The sequence below is a fragment of the Scomber scombrus genome, chromosome 17 (assembly GCF_963691925.1).
Source record: "Scomber scombrus chromosome 17, fScoSco1.1, whole genome shotgun sequence".
In the NCBI taxonomy this organism is placed as follows: Eukaryota; Metazoa; Chordata; class Actinopteri; order Scombriformes; family Scombridae; genus Scomber; species Scomber scombrus.
Window position 1 is genome coordinate 28,533,326 of NC_084986.1, and position 16,575 is coordinate 28,549,900.

General features: G+C 41.0%; 1 protein-coding gene and 1 long non-coding RNA gene across 2 annotated transcripts; one reads left to right on the forward strand and one right to left on the reverse strand.

Moving 5' to 3' along the window:
• Positions 1–11,522: 11,522 nt before the first annotated feature.
• On the forward strand, positions 11,523–12,803 carry LOC133997697 (leukocyte cell-derived chemotaxin-2-like; the record flags this gene model as incomplete). The annotated part of the gene is made up of 3 exons (XM_062437388.1): positions 11,523–11,743; positions 12,388–12,539; positions 12,676–12,803. Coding segments are annotated over 3 exons (501 nt in total), but the record flags the coding sequence as incomplete, so codon positions are not given.
• A 134-nt stretch (positions 12,804–12,937) lies between these two features.
• On the reverse strand, positions 12,938–14,171 carry LOC133997287 (uncharacterized). The gene is made up of 3 exons (XR_009927289.1): positions 14,093–14,171; positions 13,036–13,074; positions 12,938–12,969 (listed from the first exon to the last, which is right to left on the reverse strand). It is a non-coding gene; the product is annotated as an uncharacterized LOC133997287 (long non-coding RNA).
• Between the last annotated feature and the right edge of the window lie 2,404 nt (positions 14,172–16,575).

Consider the following 16,575-nt stretch of genomic DNA (forward strand, 5'->3'; position numbering starts at 1 on the left):
AAGACACACCTACAAAACCTCATTAACATTAAAGCTTATTTGTCATAGGTATAGTCACTGTTTGTGTATCCTTAAAGGTAAAAATACTGAATGCATTTCCTCCATCAGCAGATTTTTAAAAATATTTTACATGGTAGCCTACAATGTTTACATCAGTATTTTCTTGCTAGCAGTGTTCCTCTTCACTGCCTTTGTTGGCACTAGGGATGGGCATTTGAATACATTTCCTTGATCGATCATTGGGAAAATTAACAATCAATTATTTTTTTTAGCTCAAAAATGCCATGAAAATACAAAATACAGCGTGATTTTCCTCAATTAAATCATTATTTCAATAACGTATGGTCCGACAAAAATTTTCTTAGACAAGACATTAAAAGTTCAACAGTCTAACTTAAACAAACGCAGTGCTCGTAAAATCAACTGAGCCCAAGGCTCCTAGCCAAACCTCTTCACATATCAATCTCTTCGGCACAACTTAATCAAAAAACATAATATTACTCAGGATTGACAGTTTTTGCCAAAATATAACGTTAAACGACTCCAAAATGCACCCAGCTGAAAGAGAAAGAAAAAGGGAGAGTGTATGAGAGAGATAGTGTTAATTCACAATTATGCTTATTTAACTAGAGCCTCATAAAACAACAAGAGTGACTTGCCTAAAGGCTGCGGTGGTGACTGTCCACTCCTAACAAAGTAAAGTAAATCCAGCCTACTGATTCTTGTTGAGGAAGTTTAGCATGTTAGTATGTAATGCTTACATACTAACATGCTCAGGGGTCAGTGAGCGCAGCATGGTTACAATGAACTCCGTCTTTTTTAGGGCCCGAGCACTGACCAGTGCGAGGCCCTATTGTAATTGTAAGGATTATTATTATTAGGGCCCGAGCACTAACAGTGCGAGGCCCTATTGTATCTGTAGAGATTATTAGGGCCTGAGCACTGACTAGTCCTAGGGATTTTATCACACCAACTTCAAATATGCACAGAATCATCTTGAGACATTGGAGATGAAAAGTTATCAAAAACTTTCTGATTAGGGATTTGGTTTGGGCGTGGCGGTGCCGACAATTTCCTTCGCCATTCGATCCTTCTCCAAAAAGCAGGAAATCCTTATAACTCCTACAGACATCGTCCGATCTACACCAAATTGATCACGTATGTAGAGGGTCCCGCCCTGAACACGGCTATGCATCAATACTGCGCCACCTACTGGACACAGGAAGTCAGCCCATATGACAAACATTATCCGATTTATATGAAATTTACAGGATGTCTTCTCCACATCACATACTACAACATGACATATTATTGGTGGGTGACCTCTAGCGCCACCTACTGGAGACAAGAAGTCAGCCTCATATGACAAACATTTTCCGATTAATATGAAATTTACAGGATGTCTTCTCCACATCACATACTACAACATGACATATAATTGGGGGTGATCTCTAGCGCCACCTACTGGACACAGGAAGTCAGCCTCATATGACAAACATTATCCGATTTATATGAAATTTACAGGATGTGTTCTCCCCATTGGTAAGATGCCTTATTGCTGCCACATAGTGAAATGATCAACAAAATTCTTACCGGTAAATTATCGATCATCTATTGATCATGCCCATCCTTAGTTGGCACACTACCTTTCTTTGCATGTAATGGCCACCGACTGTCGATCAGCAACATACCGCAAAACCAGTGTCAGGAAAGTGTCTTTGTGCGTGTGTGCGATACAAACAAAACAACCTACACATAAAAACATTAGCCTAAAATAAAAACACTTTGAGAGAACTGTAAACTACAACAGGTGAGTGATTATAAAAGCCCTGATGTTATAACTAAACACTGAAGAACAATGGTCCTGTGCTTCAAACCACCAGAGCAAAATAGCTAAATGGATCCATATGATGAATCTTCCTTCACTACCATTAATATAGTAGTAACTAATACTGTACTATAAACATGGAAACACTTTCCTACAAAACCAGATATATTAGAACAAAAAATAGGACAGCTAAACAAAAACTATTCTGTGGTTGGCACTAGATTTGTATCCTCGAGTATGTGTACTTGTAAGAATTGTTGAGCTATAGATAATCCCTTTAAGTGATACATCTTAAATCCCATCCCTAGTAGATAGACATCATTGATATAGATACAAATCATAGATGCACATATCAATACATGATCATCTGGACCATCATGGGATACCACTCGTAATTTGTCTCTTTACAGCTTTTAACATTAAAAAGGTATTGATTCTAGTCATATTTCAGCTTTAAGTAAGCCAAAGACAGCAAAAATACTTACAAACTATACAAAGGGATGTGTAAAATCCAAAATTTGTTTGCTGCTAATCCCAATTCCTGAACTAGATAAGAGTGTGCAGAGACAATCTTTTGAAACATCAAAAGCAAAGCAGAGCAACAAACCAAGGTCCCCCACACTGCAGTGACACAAAGAGCAGCTTTTCAAAAGCTTTGCAAAAACATTAATGCCTGAGCACCTTTTAAATAACTAAGCTGTCTGATGTGCATTTTATTTCTCCCACTCGACTCAAAAGAATGATCCAAACTGAAAAAATCAAAAGGTAAAACACATGAAGCTTATTTGAAAGTAGTCAAATTGTTTTCCTCCTGCTGGGTACCACTTACCTGTACAAGCTATCATCACACTTTGAAAACACCACTTGATTTTGCTGCTACCTGTCCACTTTGTTTTCACCTCTCAAATAGGTCAAGTTTCAATTTTTCCTTTAGAGGCGTCCGTTACTATACACTGTTCTGTGAGTTCCCTGCTGTCTGTGGCTTTGCCTCCACTTTGCCTTAAAAAACGATTTTGTAGATACACAAATTATACTTTTAAGTCCTTTTAGTAGCAAAGGAAGCTCTGCAAAATCCACAGCTCACACTTTGTGCTGGAACAGGTAGAGACACCCAAGCCTGACACAAGAGTAGCTATAATACAGTTTTTCTGTGTAACCGTGTGGGAACAGCCTCAGCATCAGTAGACAGTGAAAGCAGTGTGTGAAATGTCCAGAGCAGCAAGTTCTGCAATGTCACAGAGTCCAGAGAAATGTGGCAGCCACACACATTATGGCACCAATCCATGTTATGCAGCCATCTCCATAAAGTGTGTGTGTGTAGTTTGATGGGTGAGTGTTGAATTGATTCTGTCCTCTTGGCCATACAATGTGAAGACATTTTTGCAAACAGAGATCATTTTCACATTTTCAAGCCGTTATTCCATTTAGGACTTGAGTCAGAAGGAATATTTCCTCCAACATCTTGGGAAATATGCTTATTCAGTTTTTCACAAAGAGTTACATGATAAGTTAAATAACATGTCTGTATGGTAAATAATAAGATACAGCCAGCAGCCAGTTAGCTTAGCTTAGCATAAGGACTGGAAACAAAGGGATATCAACCAGTGTCGCTCTGTTCAGAGCTGGAAAAAAATTCCCCCTACCAGTGTAGCTCACTGTTATTCCCTTACTAAGACATACAGAAGATACCTCATTACATTTCATGAGTCAATTGGCCAATCAGCTAGCTATGGGATATTAAAAAAGGGCTAAGAGAGTGTAAATGCATCCAAGAGGAATTGGAGACAGGTTTGTTAACCCTACACAGTTATAAAAAATTATGTTAAAAAAAAACAACCAGGTAGTATACTAGCACCATATACTGGGGCACCAATACAGTACTTTACAATAACCATCTCTTAAAAATACAGTACTTTTCTGTAATTTCACATTAAATCTTGTGTATTTTTGGCTTTTTAATGATAAAAAAAGGGTATTTCCACCTGTAAAAACAATTAAATCACCTATAAAATGAACTGACTGAACTGAAAATGTTGCTGTTATAAATTGAGTTTGATTAAATTATTTTATGTAAAATCATATACTTTTAATCTTTTATCCTAATGTAATAAAGTGATATACCACTGATAAAACATTTAATGTAATGAATGTAAAATATCAAAATACTGTTGTAGTATAGGTAAAAAAAAAATACATCAATCTATTTAATTCAAGATCATATCAAGTGTAATATGTATATTTTACACACAAATCTTGAAATTTAATAGAATTTTCATGTTAATAAAGTATACTAATCTATAAAAACAATGGATTTATCTTTGTAAAAAACTTACATGCCATTTTAAAACAGATAATAAAGTTTCTGTCAGAAGCTCTGACATTTCATATCATATCACGAGTCATCTCAAATCAGATCTTCAAGCCCCACAATGTGTTCACCATAAATGACTCAACATGACCAGCAATCAGAACATCATTGGTTCGATTCCTCCAGTCCACATGTCGATGTGTCCTTGGGCAACATACTTAACCCCGAATTGCTCCAGGTGGCAGTGCCAGTGGTGATTGAATGAATGTGCGTGAATGTTACCCATCCAAGAGAGTCAGCCTTCTCTGTGGGGATGCTTCAGGCTCCACTCTCAGGGCAGCTCCATTGTCAGGACGGAAAATGCCATCAAGATAAAATAAAATGCAAACCTCTGAAAAGAATTACCATCAGTTGTCACAAATACATGTTGCTGTTTTATGAGATTTTGTCCATGATATACATGATATAATTCTGCCAAGGTAGTAATGTATAGTATTCTATGAATACTATGAAATGTAGCGATATATATCAACATACTACATAAAGTGATTGGCTCTGCAAATATAACAATACAAAACACTACACTGTTTTGGTTGTATTTACAACCATTAAAGGCTCTAGCCTGTATATTTCTATTGATAAATAAGAAGTCTACCAAAACGAGGTTCATATTAATATAGCATGCATGGTAAACTTTGCTTTGTGTAGGTGAAATTGACAATGAGTGTTCTGGCAATTTTATATTAAAGAGCACAAACTCGTTCGTTGTCTTTCTGATAGTTTATTCAGTCGTCTGCAGACGGACTCCTTGCTGTCTCAAGCGTTGAGATGGCACGAGTGAGCCCAGAGCAGAGGAAATTGTCAGATTATATTCAAAACATTATCTTGTAACAGGAGTACTTTGTTCTACCATCAGAACAATGTATGCACAATAGTCACGTCATAATATGTTGTACAATCAGGACAGTGGTTAATCAGTAGATTATAACCTACATGATGTTCACTCAATCAGCAGTTTATGACATACACAGTTCATGTAACACAAATGGTGCCATGGTCATCTGATTATGATACACGCACATTCATTAATCATAAGACATAGTTACTCATTTGACACAGAGAAGATGAATAATAAGAATTCCCATTACATGAGCTAACACTAGCCCTTAATTCTAAAATGAAATGGAATTTTATGATTTGGGTTTAAGTGGAAAAAATGGCTATCCGACCTGAAAAGAGAAATAAAATAAAAAACACTGAAAAAATGTTTGACAGTGAGGTTTAAGAGAGATATGGGTACCCATTTCATGTGAAATTTTGACAGGTCCCAATCAGAAGCTGCCACGTCATAGGGGGCGTATCCCTCCGTGTAGGCGGGGGTTTGAACCAATGAGGTGTTGCCACGTCATCACCGGAAGTCCCACCTTATGTGCTACATCATCACCGGAAGTCCCACCTTATGTTTGGTCCAATGAGAGAGGGTGTTTCCCAGGCTTTTGAGGTCCCTCCCTTCTGACGTAATGAGTGTTGACTGGTTATGTGGGAGATTTCCCACAAGTTTTGAAGTAACTTTCGGCTGTAGTAAGACAGGAGTGTCAGAGGTGTTAAATCATCTTGGACACAAACACATGCACATACGTGCTGGATCAATGGTAAGTTGTTGGTCATTAAATCAAATCAGTGGCGACACGTCTCATCATAAACATACACACATATACAGACTGAAGCAAATGGTTAGCAATTGAATACCTCAATAATGTCCTTAAATCAAATCACAGGCGACACGTCTCCTCAAGGTAATGAGCATGCCATCGTTGCAGGCACGTCTCTAACTAGTAAGGATCTTTTTTTATACTATTGACTGACTACAAAACTGAAGGATACACAAGCGAGAGTGAAAATTCGTCAAAAATGCAGCAGACCTCTATCCGGACTGGTGAGATACACATACACAGACTGAAGCGAATGGTCAGCTGTTGGTCCTTAAATCACCGGTGACACGTCTCTTCACAAACATACACACATACATACATACTGAAGCAAATGGTCAGCAGTTGAATACCTCAATAATGTCCTTAAATCAAAGCACCGGCGACACGTCTCTTCAAGGTTATCTTTCTGCGAAATAGATTTTTTGCCCTTAGTCATTTCAAATGTTTTTGTAACTTGCACAATAGCAACTGATTAAAAACTGGTTAAAATCCCATAAAGGTACACATTGACCTGACAATGAATCACTCATTAAAGCCTCCTTTTTAGATACTGTAGACAGGTTGCTCTGCAATTCACTTTTTGGTATTTCATATTGTAATCCCCAGAGGAATTCTAAATGACTGAAATCAAAAGCACATTCTGTATCAAAGGTGTATAGAGCAGTTGATTTATAAACTTAGGAGATGATCTTAGGAGATGAGGAAGGTGTGTTGTTGCCAAGGAGCTGGGTCATCACCCTCACAAGTTGGCCCACCCTGCTACAGCATCTGCAGAGTATTGTACTTGTCACTGGGTGCCTCTCAGAAGTCGTCCATACACTTCCTTTAATATTTACTCCTATCCTCATCCTCCTCTTCTCTTGGGAGAACAGAGAGGTGCTCAGTCGAAACTCAAGAGTGGCACTGACAAGCCAACTTAGACTTAATAAGCCCAAGAGATGCCATAATTTTAGGGCAATCTGCATGTGTGGAGAGCTTTTCTGGCAACCAGAACACAGCATATGAAGGTGTTTAGTACAAAACGACTTGCTCACCATGGCAGGGGAAGAGGTGGGAAGAAAAAAGTACAAGCGTGTTAAGGGCAGCAGGCGTTGGATATAGCGTTGAAAGGCTGGTCTGGTCTGACATCATTAAAAAAGACTTATGACAAATGTTGTATGGCCAAATTCCCACTTTTCTCAACTGATGAAGGATAAACATTTATAAAGTATGGAAATTATGGAATTTGTGTTTCCTAATATAAGTGGGGCTTGAGAAGGGTAAACAAACAAATAGGCTAGAATATTATATTCAGGGTTTCCCACAGCACTTTACAGTTAAGGCGGCCGCCTTAGCAACACCCGCCTGCCGCCTTAACTAACGTCTTAAAAAAATAAAAAACAAAAAACAAAAATATATATATATATATGATCAGGGCCTGAATTTCAGCGCAGGATTGCAGGTATTGCGCACAATTTAATTGATTCCCGCAAATCCAACACTTATATTCCCGCACACATTTACAGCGATGTATATTAATGTTCAACCAACGTCTGCAGCGGTGTTTACTGCAGGACGACTGGCCGGTGTTGTATCGAGCTCTGTTTCCCCGTCGAGATGTGTTTCCCCTAGTCCCGCCCCCGTCCGAAATGACCCGAAAGGCGAAGGAAGCGCGCGTTCACAAAAAGCTCGCCCACGAGCTGCTGTGCTCGTACCACAGAGGCACTTTGGAGAGAGCTAAGGTTCAAAACTGACTTTTTTAGCGAGTTTTATCTGAAGATGTTGTATTGTAGAAGTGAAATCCAACTTTCATGACTGTCTAGTTATATTGTTAAACTGCACATATGTTTGCGTTTTTATGTCTTTATTAACACAACCAACGACTGTCATTTCTATCAATAAAAAATATTATTTTTGTGAGAGACTTTTCATTTGGAATGTTATGGACTTTTGGAAGGAAGTGTGCTCATTCATTTATAGGCTAACTTTAAATAGCTATTCTATCATATTTGTCTTAAATGCAGCTCCATATAACAGGTAAAGCACATCCTGACAGCTTGGAATATTACTGTCAGATAATGTTCCCCCTCTGTTCCATATGAAAGGAGGCTCACACATCTTTCAAATTCATACTGCTGACTCATTTCCCCACAACAGATAAGTCCTTTGATTTTCAGGCTGATATCATTAAATTTGACCATTTAAAACAGGAGGAACGCATCCTGACAGTATCTGATAGTATTATTCCAAGTAGTATTATTAAAGCTTTAAATCTTTAAAAGGGGAACATTCCCGTATCTCACTTCAATACAAAAAACTGCAATGTCAAAAAAAGATCATCAGACTGCTGGCCGATAAGGAAATATTGTGTGGATTTATACTTCTTTTCAACCCATGTACGCAGAATTGCAGAAAATGAATACAAATATTAAATAATTCATCGAATGGCTGGCTGATTCATTCGAGGATATAAAACTTATATTGTATTATATGTTATTTTTCAAGCCTCAGATCACCCAGAGGTGGTTAAAATTTTCACACAATACATGATGTTGACTCAGAATGTATTTCATCAGGGAAAATACAGCCGTACCATCAGTTTAAACAGCAATTATCTTGTGTTGTTTAAAAACCCCAGAGAAAAATTACAGATGAATATTCTAGCTCGTCAAATTTTCGTGGCACAGTATTATTTAATAGTTAACAAGAAAATGACTTTGTGTTAAATAAACTTTTCCTCAACGTAGACTTAGGGTCTTTATCAAGACAGAATATAAAATGAATAAATAGTGCCTGTAGAAGGAGATTCTTTCTATAAGCTTATGTTTGTGCAGTGGAGTAAAATCTTTTTTTTTGGAGAAATCTCGTAGCATATTTCAGGATTCCAGTAGCATAAGTGTGACAGTTGTTGCATGGATGGGTAGGCTTTGCCTGCCAAAATGTCTTATGCAGTTATATAAACATATACTTATCACATTAAAAAGCATATTAGGGTAATTAGGGCCCGAGCACTAAAAGTGCGAGGCCCTATTGTATCTGTACAGATTCTTATTAGGGCCCGAGCACTAAAAGTGCGAGGCCCTATTGTATCTGTACAGATTCTTATTAGGGCCCAAGCACTTCAGGTGCGAAGGCCCTATTGTAATCGTAGTGATTATTAGGGCCCAAGCACTACAGTGCGAAGGCCCTATTGTAATCGTAGAGATTATTAGGGCCCAAGCACTACAGGTGCGAAGGCCCTATTGTATCTGTACAGATTCTTTTTAGGGCCCAAGCACTACAGGTGCGAAGGCCCTATTGTAATCGTAGTGATTATTAGGGCCCAAGCACTACAGTGCGAAGGCCCTATTGTAATCGTAGAGATTATTAGGGCCCAAGCACTACAGGTGCGAAGGCCCTATTGTAATCGTAGTGATTATTAGGGCCCAAGCACTACAGTGCGAAGGCCCTATTGTAATCGTAGAGATTATTATTATTATTATTATTAAAAAAAAACGACTTTTTGACAGCCTAAACGTGCCCCAAAACTCACGAAAATTTGCACGCACATCAGACCCGGCGATAAAATTTGATATTTTATGGTTCACCAAAATGTCCGTCGCAAAATGGCTCAATAGTGCCCCCTAACGAATATAAAAATGGGACAGATTGACGTACATGAACAAAATTTGGTATATATATGTATCGTGTCCAGACGCGCAAAAAAGTCTATGGGGCCCATGACGTCACTCCAACAGGAAGTCGGCCATTTTGAAAAATATGTGCGATTTTGGCGTTTTCCACGCCTCGTATTTTAACGAACTTGTCCTAGGGATTTTATCCGACCGACTTCAAATTCACTCAGAAACATCTTGAGACATTGGAGATGAAAAGTTATCAAAAGCTTTCTGATTAGGGATTCGATTTGGGCGTGGCGGTTCCGACAATTTCCTTCGCCATTCGATCCTTCGCCAAAAAGCAGGAAGTCCTTATAACTCCTACAGACATCGTCCGATCTACACCAAATTAATCATGCATGTAGAAGGTCCCGCCCTGAACACGTCAATGCATCTATACCGTGTTAGTTCCATAGCGCCACCTACTGGATACTCGTGCCATTTTGGCATTTTCCATTTATTATTAGTGCCAAGGGTGCTATGCGCCGAGGCACTCTCTCAGCAGTAATACTACAGAGAGAGTGAGTGAGAGAGCCATCTATTAATCTTCACCATACTTATTATTATTAGTGCCACGGGTGCTATGCTCCGAGGCACTCCCCTCAGCAGTAATACTGCAGAGGGGATGCTCCGATGCTCAGAGGCATCTATTATTCTTTACCATACTTATTAATTAGTGCCACGGGTGCTATGCTCCGAGGCATCTATTATTCTTCACCATACTTATTAGTGCCACGGGTGCTTCGCTCCGAGGCACTCCCCTCAGCAGTAATACTGCAGAGGGTAGTGCCTCGGGTCTTTGCCCCGAGGCACTCCATCTATTAATATTGCTCAAACTTATTAGTGCCACGGGTGCTATGCTCCGAGGCACTCTCTCAGCAGTAACACTGCAGAGAGAGTGCCTCGGGGCAAAGCCCTGAGGCATCTATTAATCTTCACCATACTTATTAGTGCCACGGGTGCTACGCTACGAGGCACTCCCCTCAGCAGTAATACTGCAGAGGGGAGTGACAACTTTTTCATTACTCGTCCGGTTTGGATTTTAGAAGCCCTCAAAGGTCAAGTGCCCAAAAACCCTCGCCAAAACGCTCCCATAGACAATGAATAAGAGGAGAGTCTCATGCCACTTTGACCCTAAATTTGACCACCTAAACATGCTCCAGGACAGACCAAATTCACCACGCACATCAGGTCTGGCCATAAATTTGATAAAATGGAAAAATTAACCCCAAAAGTGCCAAAATTGGCTCTCTAGCGCCACCTAGAAACAGTAAAACGGCCACTACGGCTGTTAGGGATATCGTAGAAAGATCAAACCAAAACTACATTTTTTGTCTTATCAAGACCTACAAATCACGCGCTGACACCACTGACCTAAATTCAACAGGAAGTGCACAGTTTGCCTTTAAATGTATGATTTTGGACGATTTTTCCGGCTTTTTCAAAATATATATATTATTCCTGCATACTTTCAGCTATAGACTTCATTCAAACGTCAAAATGTAGCCACAGTCTCATCTATAGATGTGTGTAATTTGGTCTGGCTATGTTTTATACTTTTTGATCTGCGGCCCCACATGTGCACCCTGTTCCTCTCCCATTCAATCACAAATCTCCATTCTGTCTGCCCATGCTCTGTTGTCATGCTCTGCAGTCGTTAACTACCATGGCAACGACTGTGTGTGCGTATGCAGCTGGCTGAGCCAGGTTCATTTAACTTTAATTAAGTTTGTGTTCAGTCGTTCTTTGTTTTTCTTGGATTGAGTTAAAGATGAATCAACTTCATGTTGTGAAAAATGAAATCTCCAGTGTTTGTTTAACGTGGACTTTCCACCGTGGTGGAAAAGTGTTTTCCCCTCGATGCTCCATAAAAGCTGGATGAAGAGCAGCGGCAGGATGAAGAGCAGCGGCAGGATTCAGCAGTGAAGATGAGACGTGTGATCGTTGTGCTCGCCGCTCTGCTGGGTGAGAAACCTTCAATATGTTTTATATCATTTATATCTGTTAGATATTAACTGTTTATTATATTTAACGTGTTTAACTGTGTGTGTGTGTTTGTGTGTGTGTGTGTGTGTGTCTGTGTGTGTGTGTGTGTTTGTGTGTGTGTCTGTGTGTGTGTGTGTGTGTGTGTGTGTGTGTGTGTGTGTGTGTGTGTGCGTGTGTGTGATGCAGTGAAGTTTGGTCAGCTGTGCAGTGGAAACCCCGAAAACCGCCGCAGGACGTCAGACACCTGGGGACAGGGACACTACGGAGCCCGCCGGTAACACAACTACACAACTACACTACTACAGTACTACACAACTACATTACTACACTACTACACAACTACACTACTACACTACTACACTACTACACAACTACACTACTACACTACTACATCACCACGCCCCCTCCTGATCCCTCAGGTCCGTCTCTGCCAACTTGCTGCAAGTCCCCCGAACAAAGCGCCGGACTTGGGGTGATCGGGCCACCTCAGCTGCTGCCCCCACCCGATGGAAATCACTCCCCCCTCACATCAAAGTCTCCCCAACCCTCCCACTAGCATTCCCCACCTAGCTCCCACTAGCCTTCCCCTCCTAGCTCCCACTAGCCTTCCCCACCTAGCTCCCACTAGCCTTCCCCTCCTAGCTCCCACTAGCCTTCCCCACCTAGCTCCCACTAGCCTTCCCCACCTTGCTCCCACTAGCCTTCCCCACCTAGCTCCCACCGTACTCTTCATGTTTTAACCCTTGTATTAATAAAGATTTGTTTTAATAAGGAAATATGTAAAGCGACTTTGAGTACCACATAAAGCGCTATATACATGTGATTTATTATTATTACATGGTGGTGATGATGGTGATGATGATGGTGGTGATGATGAAGGTGGTGATGATGATAAAGGTGATGATGATGATGTTGCAGGGGCAGTCGGAGCCACCAGGGTTTGGACATCGTGTGCAGTGATGGTTCTGATGTTCTGGCTCCGTTCGACGTGACTCTGAACGGGAAGCTAACGGTCTACAGCGACGCTAAGAAGGCCGCCATCAACAGCGGCATCAACCTGAGAGGAGCCGGTCGGTCCTTCCTGTTATTGATCTGTTATTGATCTGTTATTGATCCGTTATTGATCCGTTATTGATCTGTTATTGATCCGTTATTGATCTCTTATTGATCTGTTATTGACCTTGACCCTGTCTCACTGTCCTGCAGGTCTGTGTTTCAAGCTGTTCTACGTGAATCCGGACACAGATTTTTACACCAATCACATTTCACGTGTTAATCCCATCATGGTCTCCATGACGACGGAGCGGATGCGAGGACGTGGGACGTTATCTTGACCTTTGACCGTGACATCATCAGATAGGAGTGAAAACTTTAATAAACACCTGAAGAAGAAACTGGACGGTTTGTGAGGCTTGGTCTTCGTCCTGAGGAGTGATCAGCTGATCAGACGCCCATGATGTGATCAGCTGATCAGACGCCCATGATGTGATTAATGTGACCCTGAGACAGAAAAACACGTTAAACACACGTCATCATCTTCTTCATCATCTTCATCACTCAGCTTACCGGTTCTCCTCCGAGACATCTGAGACATGTGAGCCGGACCTACACACACACACAAACACACACACACACGTTACCATAGAAACACCTACAGCAACATCACATACAGTTGCCCAAAGTCCAACGAGAGTCCCAACACATCCTCATATGTTAATGAGATGCATCCTCACGTTAATGAGATGCATCCTCACATTAATGAGGTGCATCATCACGTTAATGAGGTGCATCCTCATGTTAATGAGATGCATCCTCATGTTAGTGAGGTGCATCCTCATGTTAATGAGATGCATCCTCATGTTAATGAGATGCTTCCTCATGTTAATGAGGTGCATCCTCATGTTAATGAGATGCTTCCTCATGTTAATGAGGTGCATCCTCATGTTAGTGAGATGCATCCTCACGTGAATGAGATGCATCCTAACGTTAATGAGATGCTTCCTCATGTTAATGAGGTGCATCCTCATGTTAATGAGATGCATCCTCATGTTAATGAGGTGCATCATCACGTTAATGAGGTGCATCCTCATGTTAATGAGATGCTTCCTCATGTTAATGAGATGCATCCTAACGTTAATGAGATGCTTCCTCATGTTAATGAGGTGCATCCTCATGTTAATGAGATGCATCCTCATGTTAATGAGATGACTCCTCATGTTAATGAGGTGCATCATCACGTTAATGAGGTGCATCCTCATGTTAATGAGATGCATCCTCACGTTAATGAGATGCATCCTAACGTTAATGAGATGCTTCCTCATGTTAATGAGGTGCATTCTCATGTTAATGAGATGCATCCTCATGTTAATGAGATGCTTCCTCATGTTAATGAGGTGCATCCTCATGTTAATGAGATGCATCCTCATGTTAATGAGATGCATCCTCATTTTAATGAGATGCATCCTCATGTTAATGAGGTGCATCCTCATGTTGGACTCTCAGTTGAACTGATAGAAACATCTCAGTGATGTCTGTGTATCAGCTTCACTTACAGTATCACAGTGTAATTAATCAATAATATAATTTAATAATATAATTTTTAATGTGATGACGCTGCACTGACCTGCTGTTCTTGTTGCTGATTGGACGGTTTAAAACTGTCCACAGTTTCCATTGGACACTCAGCGGTCTGCAGTCCCGCCTCCAAACACACACGCTTCTGAGAAGACAAAAAAAATCATCTTCACTTGCTTCATGGCAATGTGCGGAATTTTGCCTATCGCAATTTAACAGGAACTGCTGGCCAAATGGGGGTACTGCTTATCGTGCTGAAAAAACAAACGCCTTTTTGACAGCCTAAAAGTGCCCCAAATCTCACGAGCCCCTCCCTCCAGATTGACATAGATTAACAAAAATTGGTATATATATGTATCGTGTAAAGACGCACAAAAAAGTCTCTTGGACCCATACCCTCACTCCAACAGGAAGTCGGCCATTTTGAATCGAATTTGCGATTTTGGCATTCTTTGTTTCCATTTGAATTACAAGATGCGTCGCGCCAAGTCTCGCTCATTAGTGGCGTGTCAGGGGAGCTTAGGCCCGGTCATCGCTGCTTGCAGCTTTAATTAGGGCCCGAGCGGCGACTGCAAGTCGCCTGGCGAAAGCCCTATTGAAATTGTAATGTTTATTATTATTATTATTATTATTATTATTATTATTATTATTATTATTCTTCCGACATTTCGTGCCCCAATTTCGCCCCTTTCCCAAATGCGGAAATGCTTATACTTTTGCACGGACGTCCGGCCTCATCCGAAATTCGATATTTTTGGGTGGTCGCACATGGTCGACGCAGAATGGCGGAATAGCGCCCCCTACAAAGTCCAAAAATGCCCATAGGGAATTTTGCTAACTTTGTCCTATGCTCACAAAATTCGATACACATATGTATTATACCCACATATGCAAAAAAGCCTCTTGACCTCATGACCTCAACTCAACAAGAAGTCGGCCATTTAGGTTTTAATTTTTCCCGCATAAAATTAACTCCTCCCACAGCGTTCGCCCGATCAAGTTCAAATTAGGTACGCAACATCTCCAGACCTAGCTGAGCTTAAGTTGTGCTCTGCGCATCCGTAGGTCAAAGGGCGTGTCTGCCAGGGCTCAACTAACTTTGGCGTGCTCGCCATGTACATACGAGTGGCTCTCACGCCCACATACTTCATCCAATCAGCTTCAAACTTGCTGGACATGATGATGGCTTCGCCCTGAACGTCCTGATATATTAACTTCCCACGTAACTCATAGCGCCCCCCGGTGGTAACAGGAAGTTAACTAAGATTCATTAAAATTACATACTTTGCCCCATCAACTTCATTCAGAACCAGTTGGTGAAGCTACATTATGAAGACTGTGAAGCTACGAGTAATGGCGTCCGTGTGGCGACGCGGCGACCATCAATTCCTCGCCATGAAAATATGTTTGGCTTTTTGATGGCTTTATTGAACTCGTATCATCATGAAAATTGGTACACAGGTCCAGGGTTGCCGACCTCAACGTCTCCATTCGCTCATAGGCGATCTCACTCGTGTCGCCCCCTAGTGGAAACAGGAAGTGCCATATTTTACATCATCATTGTGCGATTTCCACAAAACTTCACATGTGTAATCACTGTCCCACCCTGAACGCAACCCCTTGTGTTTTGTTACACTCTACTGCCCCCTGGTGGATGAACCATCAACCTCTCATAACTCCTTCATGCTTTGTCCAATTCACTCCAAACTTCACATGACTGATGAGTGGCCGCCCTGAAACCACCAGACCACACCAGACCATATGTGTAACTACCTGTGACTGCCCCCTACTGGATGAACGAAACATTGCATTTTTGGCCTCCTTCCAGGTTTTTTCTCACTTTCTGCTTCACGCCACAGCCCCGCCATGCCTCAGGCCCCGCAGTGGCATGGGTGAGCGAGGGCCGCCATCGCCGCTTGCGGCTTTAATTATTATTAAGGCCCAAGCAATACAGTGCGAAGGCCCTATTGTAATCGTAGAGATTATTATTCTTATTACAGGTCTGCCTTAACAAACGCCTTTTTGACAGCCTAAACGTGCCCCAAAACTCACCAAAACTTGCAATCATGTCCGACCCGGCGAAAAATGTGATATTTTAAGGATCGCAGAAATGGGCAACGCAAAATGGCTCTCTAGCGCCCCCTAGAAAATTTAAAAAATCGAGCCCCTCGACTCAGATTGACGTACACGAACGAAATTCGGTACACATATGTATCATGTAAAGACGCACTAAAAAGTCTCTTGGACCCATATCCTCACTAGGAAAAATGGCTCAATAGCACCCCCTAGAAAATTAAAAAAATTGAAACTAAACATAATTCGGTACACATATGTATCGTGTAAAGACGCACTAAAAGGTCTCTTGGACCCATAGCCTCACTCCAAAAGGAAGTGTGCCATTTTTAATCAAACTTGCCAATTTCGTGCCATTTTGGTGTTTTCCATGTATCATATTTGAACGAACTCCTCCTAGAGATTTAATCTGACCAACTTCAAATTCACTCAGAAACATCTTCAGACATTGGAAATGAA